Here is a 21,889-nt window from a genome sequence, read left to right as displayed (position 1 = left end):
CTTCAAGTATGTCGAACAAAAGTTAATTTATGCTCTTGGCTCATTACATAAACCATTGAAAGTGTTTTTGATCTTCTTTTGAAGCCCCCCCCCCCCCCCCCCGTCATAAGTTACATTGCTTTGAAGTCGGATTCTATACCTATGGTACATTCTTTTTTATGTTGGTGTGAGCAGTTTTTTTTTTTTTTTTTTTTTGGGGGGGTGTCTTTTTTTGTTACTGTAACTTTATGTTCCAGTTGCGTTTTTCTTTCATTGGCAGGTCGTTCAACATAATTGTTACCATTACTGCTGCTTGTACTTTTAAATGAAAAGTCATTTTCAATCTGTTAATGACTTGATCGTATACAATGATCGAGGTACAAAATCATCATTGACGGCGATCGGATTGTGTGTGTGTGCGTGTGTGTGTGTGTGTGTGTGTGTGTGTGTGTGCGTGTGTGAGTTGTCTGTGGGTGTGTGCACGTGATCAGAACGGGGCTTTGTTTCTTCCAATAGAAGTTTCCTAGACTGTGACACCTGTTTTGTGACACTACAATGTACTCATTATTTCGCCGGAGACTCTTTGTATTCTTTCAATGTTTTATTATTTGCTATTCTACATCAATTCTAAATCTGTGTAAGGGGTGAGAAAGATTGGTAAAATCAAGACATAATTTCTTATTTTATCAGTATCCACGATACAGATATCGTGGGTGTATCGAGTGATATCGACAGAGAATTTTCAACAATTTACCACTTGAAGAAACTCCCGACGACAATGGCGGTAAACTGGGGCGGAATAGCGGGAATGATAGTCTTCTATCTAGTCATTCTCGTCGTCGGGCTATGGGCATCCCGTAAGGCCAAGCAACGCAACAGCAGCGAGGAGGCCATGACCGCCGGGAGGGACGTCGGGTGGCTGGTCGGGTTTTTCACCCTCGTGGGTAAGACGTAATCGCCACCTCCGCTGACGGAGAGATATTAAAGCATTACGTTATAATAATGAGGGTGTTTCACGAGGAATCTAAGGTCAATCTTCAAAATTAAGACTGACTTTAAACTATGGTATGACACTGGTTTTCCTTTACAGTTTTATCCGCCTCTGAGAAACCACTTCAAATTGTTCTCAAAACATACTTTTAAAAATTTCTTTGGCATTTTTTCTATTTTGACTAGTACTGGCTGCATTAAAAAATGAAGTTTTAAACGTTTTTCATTTTATTAGGAGTTAAGAAGACCGTTGAAGACACGCACAGCATACCGTAATTTTAAGTTGATCTTAAATTAGATCGGCAATAGATTCTTTGTGAAACACCCCATGGAATGTTGCCCATAAAGGATGGAAATGAAAATTGTAAGAAAAGGGTTTATATTAACAGCTAGTCGTTAAAAAAAATACGAAAAGACATGATAGATGATGAAAATCGGTTTGTCTTCATGTACTTCACAAAAGTACAACAACATCAATAACAACATCTAATCAATGATTACCATCAGAGGTCTTGTTTCATCGCGAAATTGAAATTACGCGTTTGCAGTGTATGTCCCGTCCAATTTAAGATAACTCAATAAGATCTGATCGAACTCAAGATAGACAAAGGAACAAAAGAGCAGGGATCTGTTTGCTTCAAGTGAACTGTATATCTTTTAATCGGTTTCTCAAGAGCCAAGTTGGATATCGACAGGTGGCTATAGAAAGACCAGCATGTATTTGATACAAATTAAGCACAGTGCTATTCATCGCATGCTTTAAGTAAATGAATGAATAAACGAACAAACAAAAGAACAAAAAACACCTAAGGTTATCATCTGCTGAAATTAACGCAATATATTATAATGATATGACTGTATTCCACTAATCGATAACAAAACTTGGGAAAAGTTCACCTTCATATACAATATGTTGATTGGGAGAATGCAGCAATATTAGTAGAACCCATGAGTGAAAGTTTGAGGAAAAACCCACAATCGGTTCAAAATTTATGAATTTTTGAAGGCACAGTGCCGCCATCGCTGGATGAGAAGACTAGTACAGCTTGTGATTTCATTATGTGTGGAACGGCAGCATAAAGGAAATTCAACATAGTTTCACTTTTCTCGCATGACAAGAGCAATGAACTTTCTTCTCTCGGAAGGCAGGGGGAATGATATTATTCTCAACATGCGTCAGTTACAATAATCAAGGGAGTCCGTATTTTTACCCTTTGTGTGTTATATTAATTATCGGTCCGTAGGTTTGTGCGTGAAATTTGTGCATATTTGACACATTGGCACATATAAGGAGTTAAAGAGAATTAAGTTTCATGGAATTCTTTATTTCCCTGATATTGTTCTACGTTTGTGACACATGTGTGACATCATAAACTGCATAGAGTATAGTCTTCTCATTCAGCAGTGACTGCACAGAAATGTTAACAATTCAAAACTTCGAACGGATTTTCCCATTTTTCCCAAACTTTCACCTATGTGTCCTACTGATATTGCTGCATCTACTCAATTCACATCTCAGTTAAAGTGTACTTGTCCTTTAACGTACAATAAGCAAAACTAATGATTAAAGTAGATTTCTCTAAAATTAACTATATCGGGGTCATGTGATTTGTTCAACATCTTCCAAGCAAATCACAATGATTATAGCGAAAAAGGAGAAACAGATGTAGGCAGACAAATAGTCCGATTCGAGTTCATGGACATTATTTTCGTAACATTGTTAATGCTGCAGATTTCTATAGCATGACCCGATTTCGTTTACTTCATGCATATTCTCTTTGAAAAAAAAAAACAACCATGCCTATATTTTCAAGCTGCAAATGTTCTTCAATATCTTACCATGCGCAACAAAAACTCTTCTCAGCGATGTATATATATATATATATATATATATATATACATATATATATATATATATATATATATATATATATAATTCCTCAAATGCATAATCTTCCTCGCGTGGAAGGGAAATATACTCCCTACCAGACATACGCTTTCCCCGCTCGGTCCCTCTCCACAGAATTTGATTTAGTACAGTTTGAAAGAGACTAATTCCCTAACTTTCATCCAAAGTATGCACCAGATCTCTCAGTCAATTTCAAAAGTGATAATATTCCCTCATGTTTGAGGGGGGCTATCCCTTTCCAATGAGCTCTCCACCTGTTTGGTTTCAATTCAATTCAGTTCAATTCAATTTAGTTCAATTCAATTCAATTTAATTCAATTTAATTCAATCTAATTCAATTCAATTCAGTTCAATTTAATTCAATTCAATTGAATTTAATTCAATTCAATTGAATTTAATTCAATTCAATTGAATTTAATTCAATTCAATCTAATTTAATTGGATTTGATTTAATTCAATTCAATTCAATTCAATTCAATTCAATTCAGTTCAATCTCATTCAATTCAATTCAATTCAATTCAATTGAAAAGATTTTATTTTTATATAAAGTAATACAAAGCACTATGCATAACGCTTACATGAGTACACAATATTTCAAGTAACGCTGAATCACATGAGTTTCAACAAAACATTAGATACAATGTCATAATGATATCAACTTTGGTTTTTAGAGAAATAGACAAAAATATCAGACAAATAAACAAGTTTCATAGATGTTGTATAATTTTTTTATTGACAATTTCCCAAATATTCCATCAAAAATTTATGTACAACATCATTTCATATCAATTCTAAAAATGCACAAGCTTGCTCGTATGGGAGGCGTTGGGGATATATCCTCCCACACCCTCTCTGTGCTTGTCTACCCTCCGTGCATAGACTATTGCTACACTTTTACGATTGACAGTTTTCCAAATATTCCCACAGAAGTGTGCATTAGGTCGTTGAATTGCAATTATTACAATTACAAGCTTCCTCGTGTTGGAGGGGAAAGCCAGCCTCCCCCCCCCCCCCCACACACACACACCCTTCCTTACTCGGTTCCCCTCCATAGACTTAGTACACAATGTAGTAGGATTGACAAATTTTTGAATATTCGACAAAAAGTCGTTTTCATCGAAATTCTGAAAACACACAAGCTCTCAGGCATTTACCATTCCGTTCTGTTCATTGACCTTCCTATTCCCATTCCCACTTTATGCGTAAGAAAAGAATCTGCCTCAAAAGTGATAAAGTTTTGCGTTTTTAGAATCCATCCCCACTCCGTCCACCTATCTATAGACTTAGTACACTATGATGACGCATACGCTGAACAAGAGGTGGAGATGCTGCGATGTAAGCCATTCATATTTCACATTTCATATTTCTTTTTCTTACTTTTTTATTGAAAAAACACACACAATATTTCACCACAACACAAAGTGTGCACCAGATCGTTTAAGTTTAGTTCTGAAATTCAAAATTTCTCTCTTGTGGGGAGGGGGTGGAGAGAGAGGACACCCCCTCCCACACCCTCACCTTGCTCGATTGCTCGGTTTTCTCGCACATATCCTCCAAGTCCGCCTCGCCCCCCCCCCCCCCCCCCATCATGACTCCGAATCGACGCCCCTTGTTGGAAAGATGATGACCGCCGAGTAAAAGCGATGGAGGTTTTTGACCGAAATACAAGTTTGCAGTCTGAACAATATATCAATACCTTCTTGTTATTTTCACGTTACATTATACGCAAGGTAAATTATAGGTTTTTGCAGTCGTTTTCGGACGTTTGTCATTCATTTTTTTCCCTTTGGGCAGGGGGGGGGGCATGACCATGCATGTTGTTGTTTTTGTCAGCATATTTCCTGGTACATACGCTGAACGAATGGTGACTGCTGCCATAACATTGATATCCTACTTCATGTTTGCATTTCCTCAGTACTGTACTTTCAAACACGCACTGTCTGCTATGTACTTTTATATTAATACATACCTGCATCATATTATTATGATATTAGCTATCAATTGCTCGAAGTGTACATCGATAAAGTTTGGATATTATTGTTATTTGCATATTGTTCATAGAGTGCTCAACCTCTTCCAAGCTCCGCTTTTCAGTAGATTACTTTCTTCGGTAGCTGAATTCAATTTTTGTCACCATTGCAAAGTATGCACTGTTTCTCTCATCATAGTACATTCTCGTACATTACTTTGTATAATGCCTTATTAGTTGCACTGCTTACAAATAATGTAAAACGATACAATTTGTCAAATTTAATTCTTTGTAAAATATATCACTTATTGTTTGATGGAAATAAGGTATAACTGAATTGAACGATGGATGCCTTTTCGTCCTTATCAGGTAAATACTCAGACAACTTTGATTTAAGAAATAGAAAGGAATTATGAAAAAAGAAGAGAAGATGATGGGATTGATTATGTTCAAAACACCGTACACTCGTTTAAAGTTTTAGGGCGTTTTCAGTGTCATTTGAAACCATGCACTCTTACAGAACGGCAACAAAGTCGGGCAAAGGGACAGACAAAAGAACACAGGAGAGAACAGTTGCGTTTTAGTTACAATATGTATTCGTTGTTGTTTTTTTCTTTTTTTTTTTCTTTTCCTTTTTCTTTTTCTTTGTAGCCACTTGGGTTGGAGGGGGTTACATTAACGGCACGGCTGAGATTGTATTCACACCAGGATGGGGCCTCGTCTGGGCACAAGCACCCTGGGGCTACAGCATCAGCTACATCATCAGTGAGTCGCATTGCAATACTAAATGTACGAATAAAACGTTAGAATAGATAATCATGTCTCGTCTCATTGTGCTTTGTGCCAAGAGGTCTGCCTTTCATCCGCTCATGTTTATATTTCAATTCAATAGTATATTTATTTCCATCATCAAAAAGAAAAGAAAAAGTTGACATAATCCAAAGTGATACAATTTTTTTCATTTTTCTTACACTCGTCTGATAAAGAGTTTTTTTTTTTCAAATACAATGATATGCACGAATGATGTCATTAAAAAGAAACAATGCACTTTGCCATGGCAACAAAAATAGTAAATAATCACAATGATGGAAAACAGTGTTCCACTAAAAAGCCAAGCTTGTAAGACGTGGAACACTGGAACAAAACAACAACAGCACCAATTTGTTACACCAATAAAAAATTCATTTTAAATTCTTCTATGTACTATTGTGCATTTACTCATTGATATATGATGCTGATACTATGAACAATACTTACTAGGATTTTATAGAATGCAAACATAGTTTATAAACTATAACATATCACACTTGGGAACAGTGATTTAAAAAATCAAAATATGACATTCAATGCATATGTGTAGGTCTGTCGTACCACAAAACATCCTATCATATACAATTTTCGCGATAAAGCAATAATAAAGCTTAAAATATAGGGAGATATCTGTATTTTCTCAATAAACCGTAATTGTAGACAGTTTAGTCTTGAAGGATTTTTATGATAACTATTGTTCATATTTTGTATACTTAATAGTAATAAACCTATACGGAGCAATTATTCGACTTCTTTATTGCCACTTTAGCTATGATGCAGATGCATTTCTTACGACCTAATGTTTACGAACGGAAGTTAGTGTTGGAGATTATAGAGTGCAAACAACAATGGCATATTCAGACTAGAGGTTGTATTACCTCATCTAATTTGCATAATGGTTGTGACCAACATGAAGAAAGGCATTTGAAATTCTAGATTTTCCCTATACTTTTAGCAGCATAGATTCACTTTATTCATATCGTTTGATTTTTCTTTACTGAAGTCAAACTGGAATTTGTCTGAAATGGACCTCTATTTCTTTCTCCCTTCCTCTATCTATCTATCTATCTATCTATCTATCTATCTATCTATATATATATATATATATATCAAACTATCTATCTATCTGTCTATCTATCTATCTACCCATCTACCTATCTATCTATCTCTTTATATCAATCTATCTCTCACACTCCTACACACATTCTGCATGCTTGCAAGATGGAATATTCTTTGCGGAAAAGATGCGAGCGGCAAAATACGTCACCATGATAGACCCATTCCAGATCAAATACGGAGATCGTATGGGAGGTATCCTCTTCCTCCCTGCCTTGATGGGAGAACTGCTCTGGTGTGCCGCCATATTGTCCGCCCTTGGTAAGATGTCTATTTTATTTTTCCATTCCTCATTCATGCGTGATGTTTTCCCTTATTTTATCACATGTTTCCCTCGTTTACTGCACTCGCACAGCACTTCCTCACATATTTCTTCCACTATATAACATACTACTGCAATTAACAAAAAAAAAAGCCTTTTGTTCGAGGCAAACCTGAGCTACATTCCAAATGAGGCCATCAGCCCAGTCAAGCCTTGCTTATGTTGACGGTCTTCTGCTTCCATGTTAAATCAAATGTTCTGCCTTTTCTGTACTGTGTATGCAACCATGATTGTTGCACTTTTGTATTGCTCCTTTATTATTTGGTTAGGTTATGTTTAAATTTAAAAAATTCAAGATTTTGTGTACAAATTATGTGGTAAGTTGTGAGGGGATGACATTATCAACTCACTCATTTTTATATTCACACTATGTTCGAGAAATGTTTTATGAATTTAATGATACTTCTAAATCTATTAACTAAATTCATTATCCGACTTATGTCAAATTCTCACTGTTTTGCTTATACATTAACTAGTTTCTTTTAATTAAACTAACTTTTAACTAGTTGCAATTCCCACTAAAGGCAGCAGTTGTAGTAATAACAGTTTGCAGCGCATACGAATAGGCGAAGAAACTTGAATGGAACAGAAAATGATTGAATAACTGTTTACATTGGGAGCAGTGATTTGAAATATGTTCGAATTATCATATTTGATGTATATATGTATAGTTCAGTTGTATCACAAAACATCCTGCCATTATATACGTGAGTAATATCAGTTATACTATACCAATTCCTGCACTTCACATTTTTATACTTAACTTTGCCCTCTCTCTCATAATTGTAAGTAAAATAAATTGAGCGAAGAAAATATGATTTTCATTTCTGGTCAGTTTTCCTTTGTTTGCGTTTGTATTAATATCGTATGAATGATCTTATATTGCATTTATATTTTGGCCATAATCTTAATCAAAGACTGATTGTACCCATGCTCTCCAAAGGATCAACGATTGCTGTGATCATAGACATGAACCAAGATTTGGCTGTCATTATATCGGCCTGCATCGCTGGGTTCTACACGTTTTTCGGCGGTCTCTACTCCGTGGCGTACACAGATGTTGTACAACTCTGTCTCATCTTCTTTGGCCTGGTAATCACTCATATCTTTGGGGGTTTTTTTCAGTGTGAAATGAAAACATCCGGACGGTTTTACGTTTTTACTTGTACGCGATCGATTGGATTTAGCAGATTAACTATAAAAGAATGGCGCCATTGAATACAATACTTCTTCTGGTTAAGTCTGCCTCCTTTAATACGCTAAAGATTCTCGTAGACTGTGCTATTTAGCCTACATTATGATACATCTAAGATATTTTCTGCAATTACAAAAGAGCAAATTCTGAACATTCATGACACTTTTTATAACTGCATGACAATAACCTCTACAGTAGTATAACTGTTTTCTTTGATTGTCGTTGTTGTTGTTGTTGTTTTGCAGTAGCCTGTCGCTTAGTTCAGAAGAAAGCAAGATACCAAGGCAGATCCGTATCAGTGAATAGAGAAAAGTATTTGGGATAGGTTTACCTGGTGATGAGGTTGCCATGTCATTGTCCTAACACATCTGAATGTTAAAGTGCTTGGAAGTTTTAGATTCCAGTTTCACAGAAAAATGACTGAGATGCTCACGCGTGCATGGCATGCAGTGTTGCCGGAAATCACACACACACACACACACAAGAAATGAAAGGATGGTTGGCGTCCGTTGCCATGGCAACAGCATCACGCGTCTTCTTTGAATCTCAAGAAAATGCACACATAATGCATGAAGAGTGAGGGGGAGGAAGGGAGGGAGGAAGGGAGGGAGGGGAGGACGGATATAGGGAGAGAATGGGTTATCAAAGGATGAAGAGCTTCATAGATCTGACAAAATGGGGTCGTCATGACATTCAGTGTGGTCATGTCAAAAGCAGATGGAAGAGGAGAGCATGATAAGATGCATGATGAGACGGAGTGAAGAAGATAAGATGACCCACAGGTGAGGTGGATGCCGGGATAAATTGAGAGGAAGATGACTGAGTATAGTACAAAAGCAGGCAGACTGATTGATGGCTTTTATATAATGTAAGGAAGATATCTTATTCGATAACTACACATGGGGCAGAGAGCTGAAATAGATAGAAGTTTGTACTGGCAAGTTCAATGATTCTAATTATTAAAAGATGAATGAGGAGTTGAGGGGGGGGGCGGAAGAACGTTGTTTGGAAGACCTGTATACCACTGCACAACAACCGGTCATCAGCTTTCCGAATGTCGTCAACTTCAATGTTTTTTGGAACTCTTTACCCTCTTGCAGTGGCTGTGCCTGCCCTTTGCATTGACCAACGACGCCGTGACTTCCCTGGGGGAGACCAAGGATAGCTGGCTGGGTCAGCTGAACCCTGAGGATGCTGGAGTGTGGTTCGACATCGTTATGCTCTTGGTAAATCGCAGGCATGCACCAACTCACAATTTTTGCCCTCTGCCTTCATCCCCACCCCCTTTCCTCCCTCCCTCTCTCCCGCTATTATATACTCTCCTGCCTTTGATTCAATTCGTTTTGTTTCATATCTCCCTGAATAAATCTCCAATCAGATAAACACTTGCGATGATCTATACCACCTGATTAATGAAGAGATAAAGAATACGTGCTTGAAAGGCTAAAAGAAATCAGTAAATTCATGGCAGCAGAAGGAAACAAGTCGGCAGAAATTGTCTGATTTCGATAGTTTGAGCTTCTCATGACAATATCGCCATTATTGCATTCTTGCAACTTACATCAACACAATGGGCTACCTTGCATCACCAACCTGAATTTAACGGTTCCATGGAAATTTTTCTTTTTTCTTTTCTTTTTTTTTTCCTTTTCGTGAGCGCCATGTAATACGGTTTTTGTACCTTGGGGTGCCAAATGAAATTTCGCAATTTGTTGATATTTTTGTTTGCTTGTTTGTTTAGCGCTGTACGTTGGGTAACCAAAACTGGATGAAAGTAATTTTCAGTGCTTCTTGCAAGAAGATTTTCTTGTGCTTTTGATTTTAAGACAACAATAACTACACTTTAAATAGATCAACTTAATATCGCAATTCATTTCTCTCTTTTTACGGCATTTATGCCGAGTAGTCAAAGTTTTCTTTCATGTCGATACAATGTTTCTTCACTGACAGGAGCATCGTTCATGTGTTTGACTTTTGCTGAGTACGTTGTTCTTACGTTGGGATCCAAATCGTTGTATAGCATTGCCATTTTGGCATTCATTTAAATCAAATCATGATAATCATACTGAATGTCGATCATCACAATGACACAGGCTGTGTTTAGCTTGATGAGGGAATAGATGTACAAGTATTACAATATGTTATACAAGTAGTGCAGATACTTGTAGTTAATAATTTCAGCAAATTCGTTGTTTTGTTTTATTTATCTGTACTATGTTGGTTCGTACTGATTCATAGCATAGACCTATTGAACCGGGGGCAGTACACATTGAATCACATAATATTTGATATTGCTTTAACTCCTTATGGTATGATAAAATTAAACGACCAGTTGTACCTTTGGACTAAAACGGGGCAACATGCTATTATATGCTAGGTGAACAAAACGAAATTAATGTTGCGTATTACGCCTTTAAGTTGGTTTGTATCGTTGTTGTTTCTTTGTTGGCCTTTGCGTGTGTATGTGTATCATTATATATATATATATATGTGTGTGTGTGGGTGTGTGTCTGTGGTATTTGGCAGATCTTTGGTGGCGTACCATGGCAGGCCTTCTACCAGAGGGCTCTGTCCGCCAAAACTCCCACCCAGGCCAAGTACTCGACAATCATAGCGGCCTTCGGTTGTCTCGTGATGAGTGTACCTGCTTACGTTATGGGAGCTGTTGGGGCAAGTACGGGTGAGTGCGCTTCTGCGGCTTCAGCCTATTTTAAAGGACAAGTTCACCTTCATAATTATACATTTGGAATGAATAAATGCAGCAATATTATGTTAGTAGTACACATCAGTGACGGTTTTGAGGAAAATCTGACAATCCGTTCAAAAGTTACGAAGGATCTGCGCAGTCACTGCTGGATGAGAAGACTCCTGCAGTTTATGATGTCACAATATGCGTAGAACGATTATATAGCAATCAATAAAGAGAATTTCACAAAATTTAATTTTTTTTTGTTGTTGAAAAAAAGTACATAATCCATCGACTTGTCACTGACATATGTTAAGGGTGATATCATTCACCTTACCTTCTGTCAGAGGCAAGTCATGTGTTCTTTTGTTATGCGAGAAAAGTGAAAATCTATGTTCAATTTTATCTATAAAAAAAAAATCATAACGTGTGAATGTATTGTCCTATTTTTCCTCAAACTTCATTGATGTGTTCTATGCGAAAATTGCTGCATTCATTCAATCCATATGTATAATTTGGGAACCTCCCCCCCCCCACCCCCATTTAAACCGTGGAACTATTATGCAATTAGTGACTTGATCAGTGCTATGGCAACACTAAGTTATAACGAACATTTACAAAGCGCTCCCTTGACGATGTAGGGGCGGATCCAGGAATTCCGTAAAGCGGCACTCGCACCCCTCCCCCACTTTTTTTTGTTTTTTGTTTTTTGCTTTTTCTTTCTTTTGTTTTAACAAAAAAATAAAGGGGACGCGCGCCCGGTGCGCTCCCCCTTGGATCCACCACTGCGATGATTATATTATACATCACAAACTGAGAAAATTCTCCATCACACAGTAGTCTTTCTCACGAGTCTTGCCTATAAAGGCCAGTGTTGACATGCATGAAATTTCGACGCTATTTGACTTTCCGACACGAAAACGTTAAGTGAGTGTAAGATTACTATACTAAGTAATCGGTCACTGTACGTGGTACTATGTATCCACGCTTACGAAAATCCAGTGTTTATTCCATACTAGTGTTCAATAATAGTCAAATGCGATTCATCATATCGTTTACATGTGTCATAATCTATTATGGTGTGCAATGCAGGTCTCTGAAATTGATGTGTGGCGATTATAATAGGAAAAACGGTGACACAACATTTGTTCCTATACCACTTACTGCTCCGGTCTTATTTTCTCCAAGGACTAAAGGGTTAGGATTAGGGCTGTGAGAGAGTTTTAGGTTTAGTTTGATGTGAGGATTAGGATTATGTTTGTGGGTATAGGTTTTATGCTTGGCTTTAGCGTGCAGATATTTCATGGGAGCAATTGTCAGAGGAGCAAATGTCATGGAACCAAGAAAAACGTGAGACTTTCCGGAGCAAACAATCAACAGAAGCTAATTGAATGACACAGAAAGAATATGTCCTCTGTCCTCTTATCATTAGTGTTTTTCCATCACATTCTTTTAAGATTTATGAAATTAGAGAACAATTAGATTCATTGAGAAATGCGACTTAACCTTAGCCCGCCCCACGAATTTGGAAAAGTTAACAACTTACAGCTCGAAACTGATGACATTAAATTTAATGTGGTAAGTGTGCTGCTTATTTATTGTTAGCTTTCTGATGCAAAACAAATCCGTCTGCGAACATTAGACGACTGCATTCAGTTAAAATTATCCATCAACATCCCCCACACACATATCATAATGCTGTAAAAAAGAATAATTTTCGCGTGAATTAAATTTTCTCCGAATTTCGCGAGGATAGCCAAGATTCGCAAAGTTAAGATGCACTCAAAAGTTCTTGTCTACATTGTATGCACTGAATGCCAGTAGCAATTCGTGAAAATCTCATGCCGCGAATATTTCTGGTTTCACAGTTTAAGATGCTTGCATCTACCTGCTTTTCGTTCACTGATATCCATCCACCCTCCAGATTGGGGAATGACGGGAATCGACCTGAACGTGACAGATCCATACCAGGAGCCGAACATCGTCCTCCCAGCAGTCGTCCAGTACCTGACCCCGCCGTTCGTGGCCTTTCTGGGCCTCGGCGCCATCTCGGCCGCCGTCATGTCGTCCACGGACTCTTCGATTCTCTCCACCAGTTCGATGTGGACGCGGAACATTTACCGCAACATCTTCAGACCCAATGTACGAAGTTAGCTATTACTAGGATTATTACAATCTTAGAGTCAGTGTTATTGCGATAATAAACGTCAGAAATGATAAATGTCTCTCCTTTTTATGAACGGTTGAGTTATATCGTATCTTTCTAAGCTCCCCACGACTTCTCCCACACTATGACTATATCGCAGCCCTTGATCACAGGCAAGATTGTCATTTACAATCGTTATGAACCATGAGATATTAATGGTGGTGAGAGTACTAAGTATATGCACGGTGTGTATTTCATTCGCATCCCAGGAAGAGCAAACAAACAAACAGACAAACAAACAAAAAACAATCATGACGTCATGAGTATGACCCACGAATAAGATTTTTCCATTAGCCAACATTCAAATAGAAGCATGGGGATATTGTGGAAAAGAAGGATCTACGTGGGCCCTTGTTATACTTAAAAAGATGCAATCAAACATGAATAAGTAAATCAATCATAAGTCAGATACCAGCCAATCAGAACTGAATGCTCAGATACTTGTGTTTTACTTTCTGACTTATGTTTGATTTCATCTTCTGATGCAACATGGCCCTGGCCTCTTACATTGGAGACAGTGAGTTTAAATTCTGCCCGACGCACAGTAGGCTATACCTTCAAAGGGGAAAAAAAACAAACAAACACAAACTGTATTATGTCCTATAGCTGGAAGAAACATACATCTGGGCCCTGTTTCATAAAGCTGTTCGTAAAGTTACGAACAACTTACGAGCGACTGGTGATCAGTTCTGATGTGCTATACTCATCAGAATTTCCATAATTCAGCACAAGAACTGATCACCAGTCGCTCATAAGTCGTTCGTAACTTTACGAACAGCTTTATGAACTCCTCCCCCACCCCCCCCCCCCCTCCCGGTCTGTGAGTACTTGGAACTTGGGAAGGATGATTTAAGCCTGCAGAGAGCAGTGGGGAGAACACTATACTTCTCTGAAGAGGCTGTGTATCTTGAGTATGAAACTACAGCTTTTGTAATGGGTAAGTGGAAAGGGCCAATGGTTCTGAATCTTGATATGCCTATCCGGTCTCGCGGTTTGGAAGCCGTGTGAAAGTTTGTAAAGTAAGACACTTGGTCTTCATGGTTCTGAATGGGACTATAGGTCATGATTATGACACCCAGTCATTTGCTTTGAAGAATTCAATTTCTTCCTCAAATCAATTCACACTTTACCGCAATGAGACTGCGCAATCGATTTGACATCATGTTGCACATGAGTAGGCTTAAAGGAATGGTGTAGTTTTGGTTGAGATGGCGGTTCTGGTTTTAAAGGGATGGTACAGTATTGGTGGAGATGAGAATTGGGCTTTTAACTTTTTGCGAGATACCAAGAAAACACTTATGAAATAGTACAGAGCATTCCAATTCAAGAGGAATTCAAAGTTTATTTGAAGAAAATCGGGTTTGGAATGACTGAAACATCCAAAAACAAAGTAAAACAAAGCGATCGTAATAAATTGTGGGTCCCACACTTATTAGAATCGCTCTGTTTTGGATATCTCAGCCATTTCAAAACCAATTTTCATCAAATAAATGTAGAATTCCTTATGAAATTACATGCTCTGTCATATTTCATAAGAGGTTTCTCATTATCTCACCAAAAAATGTCAGAAACCTAAAATTAGGTCTCAACCAAAACTCTACCATCCCTTTAACTGTTCGCGAGGTGATTATAAACCAATTATATAAAATATTAAAGAGCATACAATTCTAAGAGAAGTTCAAAGCTTATTTGATGACAATTAAGGTAAACTAAGGTATTAAAAAAACCGACGTGGTCCTAATAAAAAGTGGGACCCACCTTTTATTAGGACCACTTTGTTTTACTTTGTTTTTGGATATCTCAGCCATTGCAAAAGCGATTTTCATCAAATAAACTGTGAATACCACTTAGAATTGATATGCTCTTTAGTATTCCATGTAAGCGGTTTCTAATTATCTCCCAAAAAGTGAAAACCTGAAAATCATCCCTGTAATGTACTGATAAATATCACTAAATTCTGAACGGCTGTAATTATTTGCAGGCATCTGAGAGGGAACTGATGTGGCTTATGCGCTTGTTCGTGATCGTCGTGACCGTAGTCGCTACCATCATGGCTCTGACCGTATCTTCCATCTATGCCCTCTTCGTGCTCTGCTCCGACTTCGTCTACGTCATCCTCTTCCCCCAGCTCGTGTGCGTCATCCACGTGGACAAGTCTAACACGTACGGGTCGTTCACGGCTTTCACTTTGGGCCTGTTTCTCCGACTGGCCGGCGGGGAGCCTGCGCTGAAGTTGCCCGCCCTCATTCACTACCCGTTCTACGATGAGGAGTACGGCCAGCGATTCCCGTTCCGCACGCTATGCATGCTCGTTTCGCTGCTCACGTCCATACTGGTGTCCTATGCCGCTTCCTTCGTGTTTGAGAGGGAGTACCTCAGCAAAAAGTGGGACGTCTTCAAATGTTTCGGAGAGAAAAGCGCTGATCAAGCGAAATATGTTTCTGTTGATCAGGAGCTCAAGGAGTGCAAGGGATGATTTCAGTTTTACAAGACCATGCGGCTGGAATACAAACTTTTGGCAACACAAACAGTAGTTAAGATTCAATTTTGAGTTTTGGACAGAATGCCTTCATGCATGCCATGCCAAATATCTATATTTTCTTTGTTCTCTTTATTTCATTTTACGTCATTTGACAAAACTGTTTCTGCCATGAATAAAACTTCATCAGCAATTGATGTTTGGTTTCTCAGTTTAATCCATGTATTTCCAGGTTTCCCTATACATGTATATATGGGGACAAAACGAACAAAATAAGCTTAGGATAATAGTAAGGGTTTTAGGACAACATGGGTATGATAAGGTAGAGCATACAGTATACTAAGGTAGATAACCCGCTGAAAGCAAAGAGTGAGAAAAAGAAATAACCATTGCATCATTTGCATCGTGCATGTATTAACACGGAAGAAATATTATTGAGGAGCCTGTGAAAGAATATCGATGAAATTGATTTAGGATAAAGATACCAATATACGAAATATATCAAAGAGAAAAGTCATTGCATTTGAAGATACTCCCAATGACAATACGCATCCGAAGGCACACACTGGTCATATTTACTATAAAAAAAAGAAAAAGAAAAAAAAATGCTGCATTGAGAATTTAGAGTGGAAAATTTTTAGCGAAGAACAGGTCATTACATGCGGAAATGTTTTTGTAAGTGTGTGTAAGGGTGCATAAAAGGCCCATTATAGCATCTTTCCGTTCGCTTTGTGGACTGGAAAGACAGTTGAATAAAAGGTGAATGAAAATCAATACCAATCAATAAATGATACGAAATCCCTGATGCATAATATGGATACGCTCTAGAGTAAGTCGACCATAAGACGCTTTCGAAAATGAAAAGAATATCATTAACGAACTGACTGGTGCTCTGGGTTAATGGTAACACTGACCACACACCTCCCCCACCCCCCACCCCCCTCGATCTGAGGGAAAGAATTTTCGTCATAACCCTTGCTTGGGGAGTTATGGCTTTTTGATTTTAATATCTATTTGTGATTTCTTTTTCTCGTTCTTTGTTGAAGAGCCCCAAAAATGTGTGTTGGGGGTGATGCCCTCCCCCCCCCCCCCCCCCGCCACACCTCCGGTTTTGCTGCCCCTGTAGCGTATGTCAGAGTTTGGTCTGTGTTATGGCATTTCATTCACCTACCCATTGAGATCTAAAAAATAAACAAACAAACAAACAAACAAACAAACAAACAATAAATTTGAGTTGTCAGAACTGAGGAAGACAGGAACAAGAGGCAGAAAGACATTGGTATAGATTCAGATGTCTACTGATCCATTTGTTTTCTCTGTTCTCTGATATTTACGGTCTGGTAACTGACGTATTTGGAAACGATTATCATTTCGATAAGAACTGTTTTTATGCCAAATGCCTTTTTGTGCAGCTTCTGTATACAAGCGATCACCCTTTGTTTGCTTGTCTGCGAGAGCCCTCTTGAGTTTCTTATTTGTTAAATTCAAAGTTTAAATTTTGGATATTTCACAAGCAGTCTGGTGCAAATCAGATCTTTACGGTATTTTGATCGTGTAGGAAAATCATTTGATGTGCAACACTCATGTATGTAGTACCCAATAGTTCACACTAGCTCTGTAACAACTCATTGCTTCACTCAAGGCACGGTCATTCGAGAAATTTTAATTATTCTTTTATCCTTCTAGTCGATACTTATGTTCCCACAATTGCGTTGCTGATGCCACTCTAACAAGGCGAGGATTTACCAGGAAGGCATGTTGTAAGCGTAGTGGTGATTAACACATCTATAGTAATCCTGCTCAACTATCATTGCAGCGACCTCCTTAAATTACTCCTAGTGAGATTCGGTTACTCATCTTACACTGCAGCGTATAGCGATTGGTAGTTTGCGACATTCCAGCCGTCATTTTGGCCACACTGTGTCGTTTGGCGAGCAGCAGACTGCGCCAGTGCATCCTACCGTTGAGGGCGGGAGTCTTCTTTGATTATACCCTTGTTTGCATATTATATCGCACGTGTACATGAACGGGGTCTGGGGCAATAATTCCCCTGGGCAATTATCCCGGACTCTTCCGCTGGCCCTAATTCTAATCCTAATCTTGAACCTAATCCTAACCCTAACCCTAACCCCAAATCCTAACCCTAAACCTAACCCTATCCTTGATTGTTACTCTAACTTTACCGCTTAGCAGTATTTTAGCCGGGGGTAACTGGGGGGGGGGGGGGGGGGGTATAATTGCCCTGATACGGTACATGAATGTAACTGCTGCTTCTGTTCCGTGAGATAAAATCACGGCGAGAATAAAGATCCCCCTTCATTCATTCATCGCAAAGAGCAGGGTGTTTAACCTGGTGAAGTGGTCCCACCTCACATCCAACTGGACCCCGTGAAAGACCAGCTTAATGTAGCTGAATATGGGCTATCCAGCCATCTTCTCAGATGGAAAATGAACAAACAAAAAGAGCACTAAAATGCACTGACTGTGAGCACTTCAATATCAAAGCCAGTTTACATTTTGCACTTTGCGCATGAGTAGAAAAAGGTCATTTTTGTACATCAGGCGTGTGTGTTTTTAATTCACTGAGATAAGCATCCTTGATGTAATGATTATTCATGTAACCCTTGTAAATGGTTCTTACTGGCACACCCACCCGACAACAAGCTTGGTATTTACCAATGTTGGTAGAAAGACTTTGTTTATGCATTCAACGTGAAACAATGAAATGACTACTTGTCCATGAAATGATGCCTGGTGAGTTTATGAAATATTTTGTATTCAAAGAATTGTATTATGGATTGAGGAATACATGTAAGAATCTAGAAATTGCAAGACCGCGACAAATTAAAAAAACGGAGTTTATCAAATAGAGGAGTTATAAAATGGAATCAATTTCCTGAATATATTACAAGTAAGACATTTGCTGTATTCGAGGTTATTGTTTAGGAGTAAGGGTGAAATATAATTGATTATGAAACATATTTAATGGATAAAGATATATATTATGTGAATATTCAGTATTATGTTATGAATGGACGGGGGATGGGAGAGGGTAAACGTTTGGCAATTTTTGGTACTTATTGTATTTAAGTGCTTTTTTTGTTTGTTTTAATCAACGTTTTGTATTTTTTGTTTTGTTTGTTTGATATGTTTGTTATTGTACAATGTATGATGATGTATATGTGATTTTGTCGGGCACGGACCAGCTGAAGAACAGCCATTGGCTGAAGCCGGTTCCGTTCGAAAATAAAATAAACTAAACTGAATTACTCTTGTTACCTGCTCTGCATGTGCAAGTTCATTCTTTGTTTGAACGTGAATTCCATAAATTGTGGACATGCTTATGGTATCATGCTGCTTTGAAAACGAGTGAAGAGCTTAACCAATTGAGAAAAAAAGGAAAGGTCCTCTTTAACAATGCACCCATGAGCTAACTGTAAACTGGTTTATAAATACACGTACTCTCTGATCACAACAGCCCCCTCTATGTTATGTGCCCTCCAAGGGACAGGTTTTGCCTCATGTATTTAACAAAACTTTCCTCAGCTGGGTGCAAACAATAAATTTCGTCGGCCTCATGCCAGAAGGGCCTTAACACCACAGACTTTGTACACTGTTAGGGCCCTTCTGGCATGAGGCCGACGTTATTATAGCTGTTTAATTGTAGCTTGCTCATAAACACACACGTGTCAACACGCTGCAGATTGCAATGTGGGCTTTGCCTTCACACTCTCTGAATTTGTCATTAGCAACTCCGATCCGCACTCATTCTCCTTCTCTCCCTCATTCTCTCTGCTTCTTTCTCACTTTCTACCCAGAACCTGACGGCAGGCAACAATTAATGACTTTATAGCTGTATAGTATGTCACTTTTGTGTTCTGCTGAATATAACCTTGTGATAGTTTTAATGTAATATTAAGTGTGCACTTAAGTATGCCCTATATGTAAATCATGTCCTATTTCGGAAACATATGATAGCTTTGGTCACAATTATGGTTTGCATTTCAGTAGAGTTTTCTTTTTTATTTCTCAATCATTGGCATACCTCGTTTTCCTTATTTGGTACCTTTAAATCACCTGGTCTGAACTTCTGTTCCCTGTTTCTCTTTCACAAACACTGATCATTCTGGGTTTACAGCCAAACAAGCTTGCTTTCATGTAGGTCCCATCATACTTCTCTTTGAACAACCCCATTTTGACTTTTGACCAGTTATCACTATAATTATTGTTATTATCATGTATTTTCTTTTGTGATTGTTGATAAGGCAAAAGAACTTGTGCTGCTATTTTTTTATGTAATATTGAAAGACGAGAAGTATGAAATAAATCAATTGAAAAAAATAAATAAATAAAAATTTGGAAATCATCCCTGTGACAGCATCAGCAACCAAAACGCCTGATATACGATGTGCATATTGCAAATAACCACACAGGAACACGATTATGTACGTACATTAGAAGTATACACATGTAATTCACGCATCACACTTGCCATAGTCCAACAAGGTTCACAGCAGGAAAGAACAACATGTACACACATTACAAAATACATTGTATGTACCCAATACAAAATCAATCATACTTAGGCAAAAACTGAACAACTGCAACACATGACAGACATTAACTGTATGTTAGCTATGGCATTTTCTCCCTTTTAAAATCATGCAGATCAATTATTTCGCTGTAGTGCTCATTTCTAGCTTCTAGCAAATTCTCAGACCTACAAATTTTTTTTTGAGCAGTTGGGCACAGCAAAACAAACCAGTGTACCCGGTGGTATGATGCGATGGTTGAGACTAAACTACAAGACAACACTATTCATTTCCTTGGAACTCGAAAGTATACAGCACTGTGCATACATCAACTAGAAGGGTAGACAATTTAACCAGCAGACATACATACGCATTGCCCAGAGGACAAGTTGTACAATCACATCACTTTCATTGAGAGACGAGCTCTCGCCACCAGCTCAGTATTTCAGCACTCCTTTCTTCCCCATTTGTGATGAAAATGAACAACCTCAATACACTGCCTTTACAGAATATTCCCTAAGATACTTTTAAATTGTCAACGATTTAATTTCGTTGGCAGGTGCTGTCACTAACTCAAATACAGTACATGTACTTCTTCCTTTTTTTTTTTTTTTTGCTTTGTTACTGTGCGTATACAAATTGTCTGTGCAAGGTTTCTGTAATAATACTGCAGCAAGTGACACACTTCTCACTTTCAAAGATGATTCCTTGCATTTGAATACAAACACAAAGAATTAGGCAATTGCGAACCAGAATATAAAAGTCTGGTACTGACTCGGAGGTCTATCAATTCTGACCTTTGCCTCGATTTCTGAGTTATCATAGAGAATGATGATTCCATTCTTGTTTTATTATCCCAAACTGATTGGTATATTGATGTATAAGGCACATTTCATACAATGGTCCTTTTGCAAATGTGAATCAAAGTGTTCATCTGAAAAGTTTCCATTTTGCCATGAAGCTGTATATCCCTATTTTTATATATGTACTCATAGCACTATCAGTAAAACTTACAGTAAATTACCTCCATAGCGATCATTGCTGGAAACATCAGGTGACAATCACCCTCAATTTGATGCACCAACTCAGCAACAGACAGATGACAAAACGTACACACATACAGTCAACCTCGCCTAAGTCGACCTTGCACAAGTCGAAGAAAAATTTTGCTGCTGATGGATATGGACATGTGTTCACTCTACAATGCTTGTGTACATCAAATTTCACGCAAGTCAAAGAATCTCCTCCAGTCCCTTTGGTTTCAACTTAGGCAAGGTTGACTGTACCTTCCAAACCCTAGAGCCATATGATGTACACGGTAAACTCCTGACAAGTGACTGCATTACTTACTATTGGGTGCTATGTTGGCTCTCAACTACTGTCATGATACCTCTATACAGAGCACCATCTTTTATTCTCTGGTGCTACAAAAATGGTGGAAGTTTCTGCTCAGCGCTGACTTACTCTCCTACATATTCCGTCATTTCATTCATGCTGCATTGTAGTTTTCAGAAGCTTTTCAACCCGATGGTCAGGCGATCACTTTCCTGTCGATCAATATTTGATTGCATATATATACTATGCCACTCTTTTCGTGTCTCAGGCAAAGATGAACTTTACAGCGATGACGTGAGCGTTTACACTTTACAATGCACATTTTGGAATATAGAACAATCAGCAATTACTTTCACATTA

General features: G+C 38.2%; 1 protein-coding gene across 1 annotated transcript; it reads left to right on the top strand.

Moving 5' to 3' along the window:
• Positions 1–757: 757 nt before the first annotated feature.
• On the top strand, positions 758–15,659 carry LOC139740994 (high affinity choline transporter 1-like). Its single transcript, XM_071651585.1, has 8 exons — positions 758–923; positions 5,500–5,613; positions 6,880–7,035; positions 8,040–8,188; positions 9,392–9,517; positions 10,818–10,971; positions 12,902–13,119; positions 15,165–15,659. The coding sequence occupies exons 1-8, from the start codon at positions 758–760 to the stop codon at positions 15,657–15,659; spliced, it is 1,578 nt and encodes a 525-aa protein (XP_071507686.1).
• Positions 15,660–21,889: the final 6,230 nt, after the last annotated feature.

This window comes from Diadema antillarum, unplaced genomic scaffold (assembly GCF_040938485.1).
Source record: "Diadema antillarum isolate AM-2024a unplaced genomic scaffold, OU_Dant_1.0 seq00000894_RagTag, whole genome shotgun sequence".
In the NCBI taxonomy this organism is placed as follows: Eukaryota; Metazoa; Echinodermata; class Echinoidea; order Diadematoida; family Diadematidae; genus Diadema; species Diadema antillarum.
Note: the sequence above shows the minus strand (reverse complement) of the source record. Positions and strands in the feature narration are given on the sequence as shown.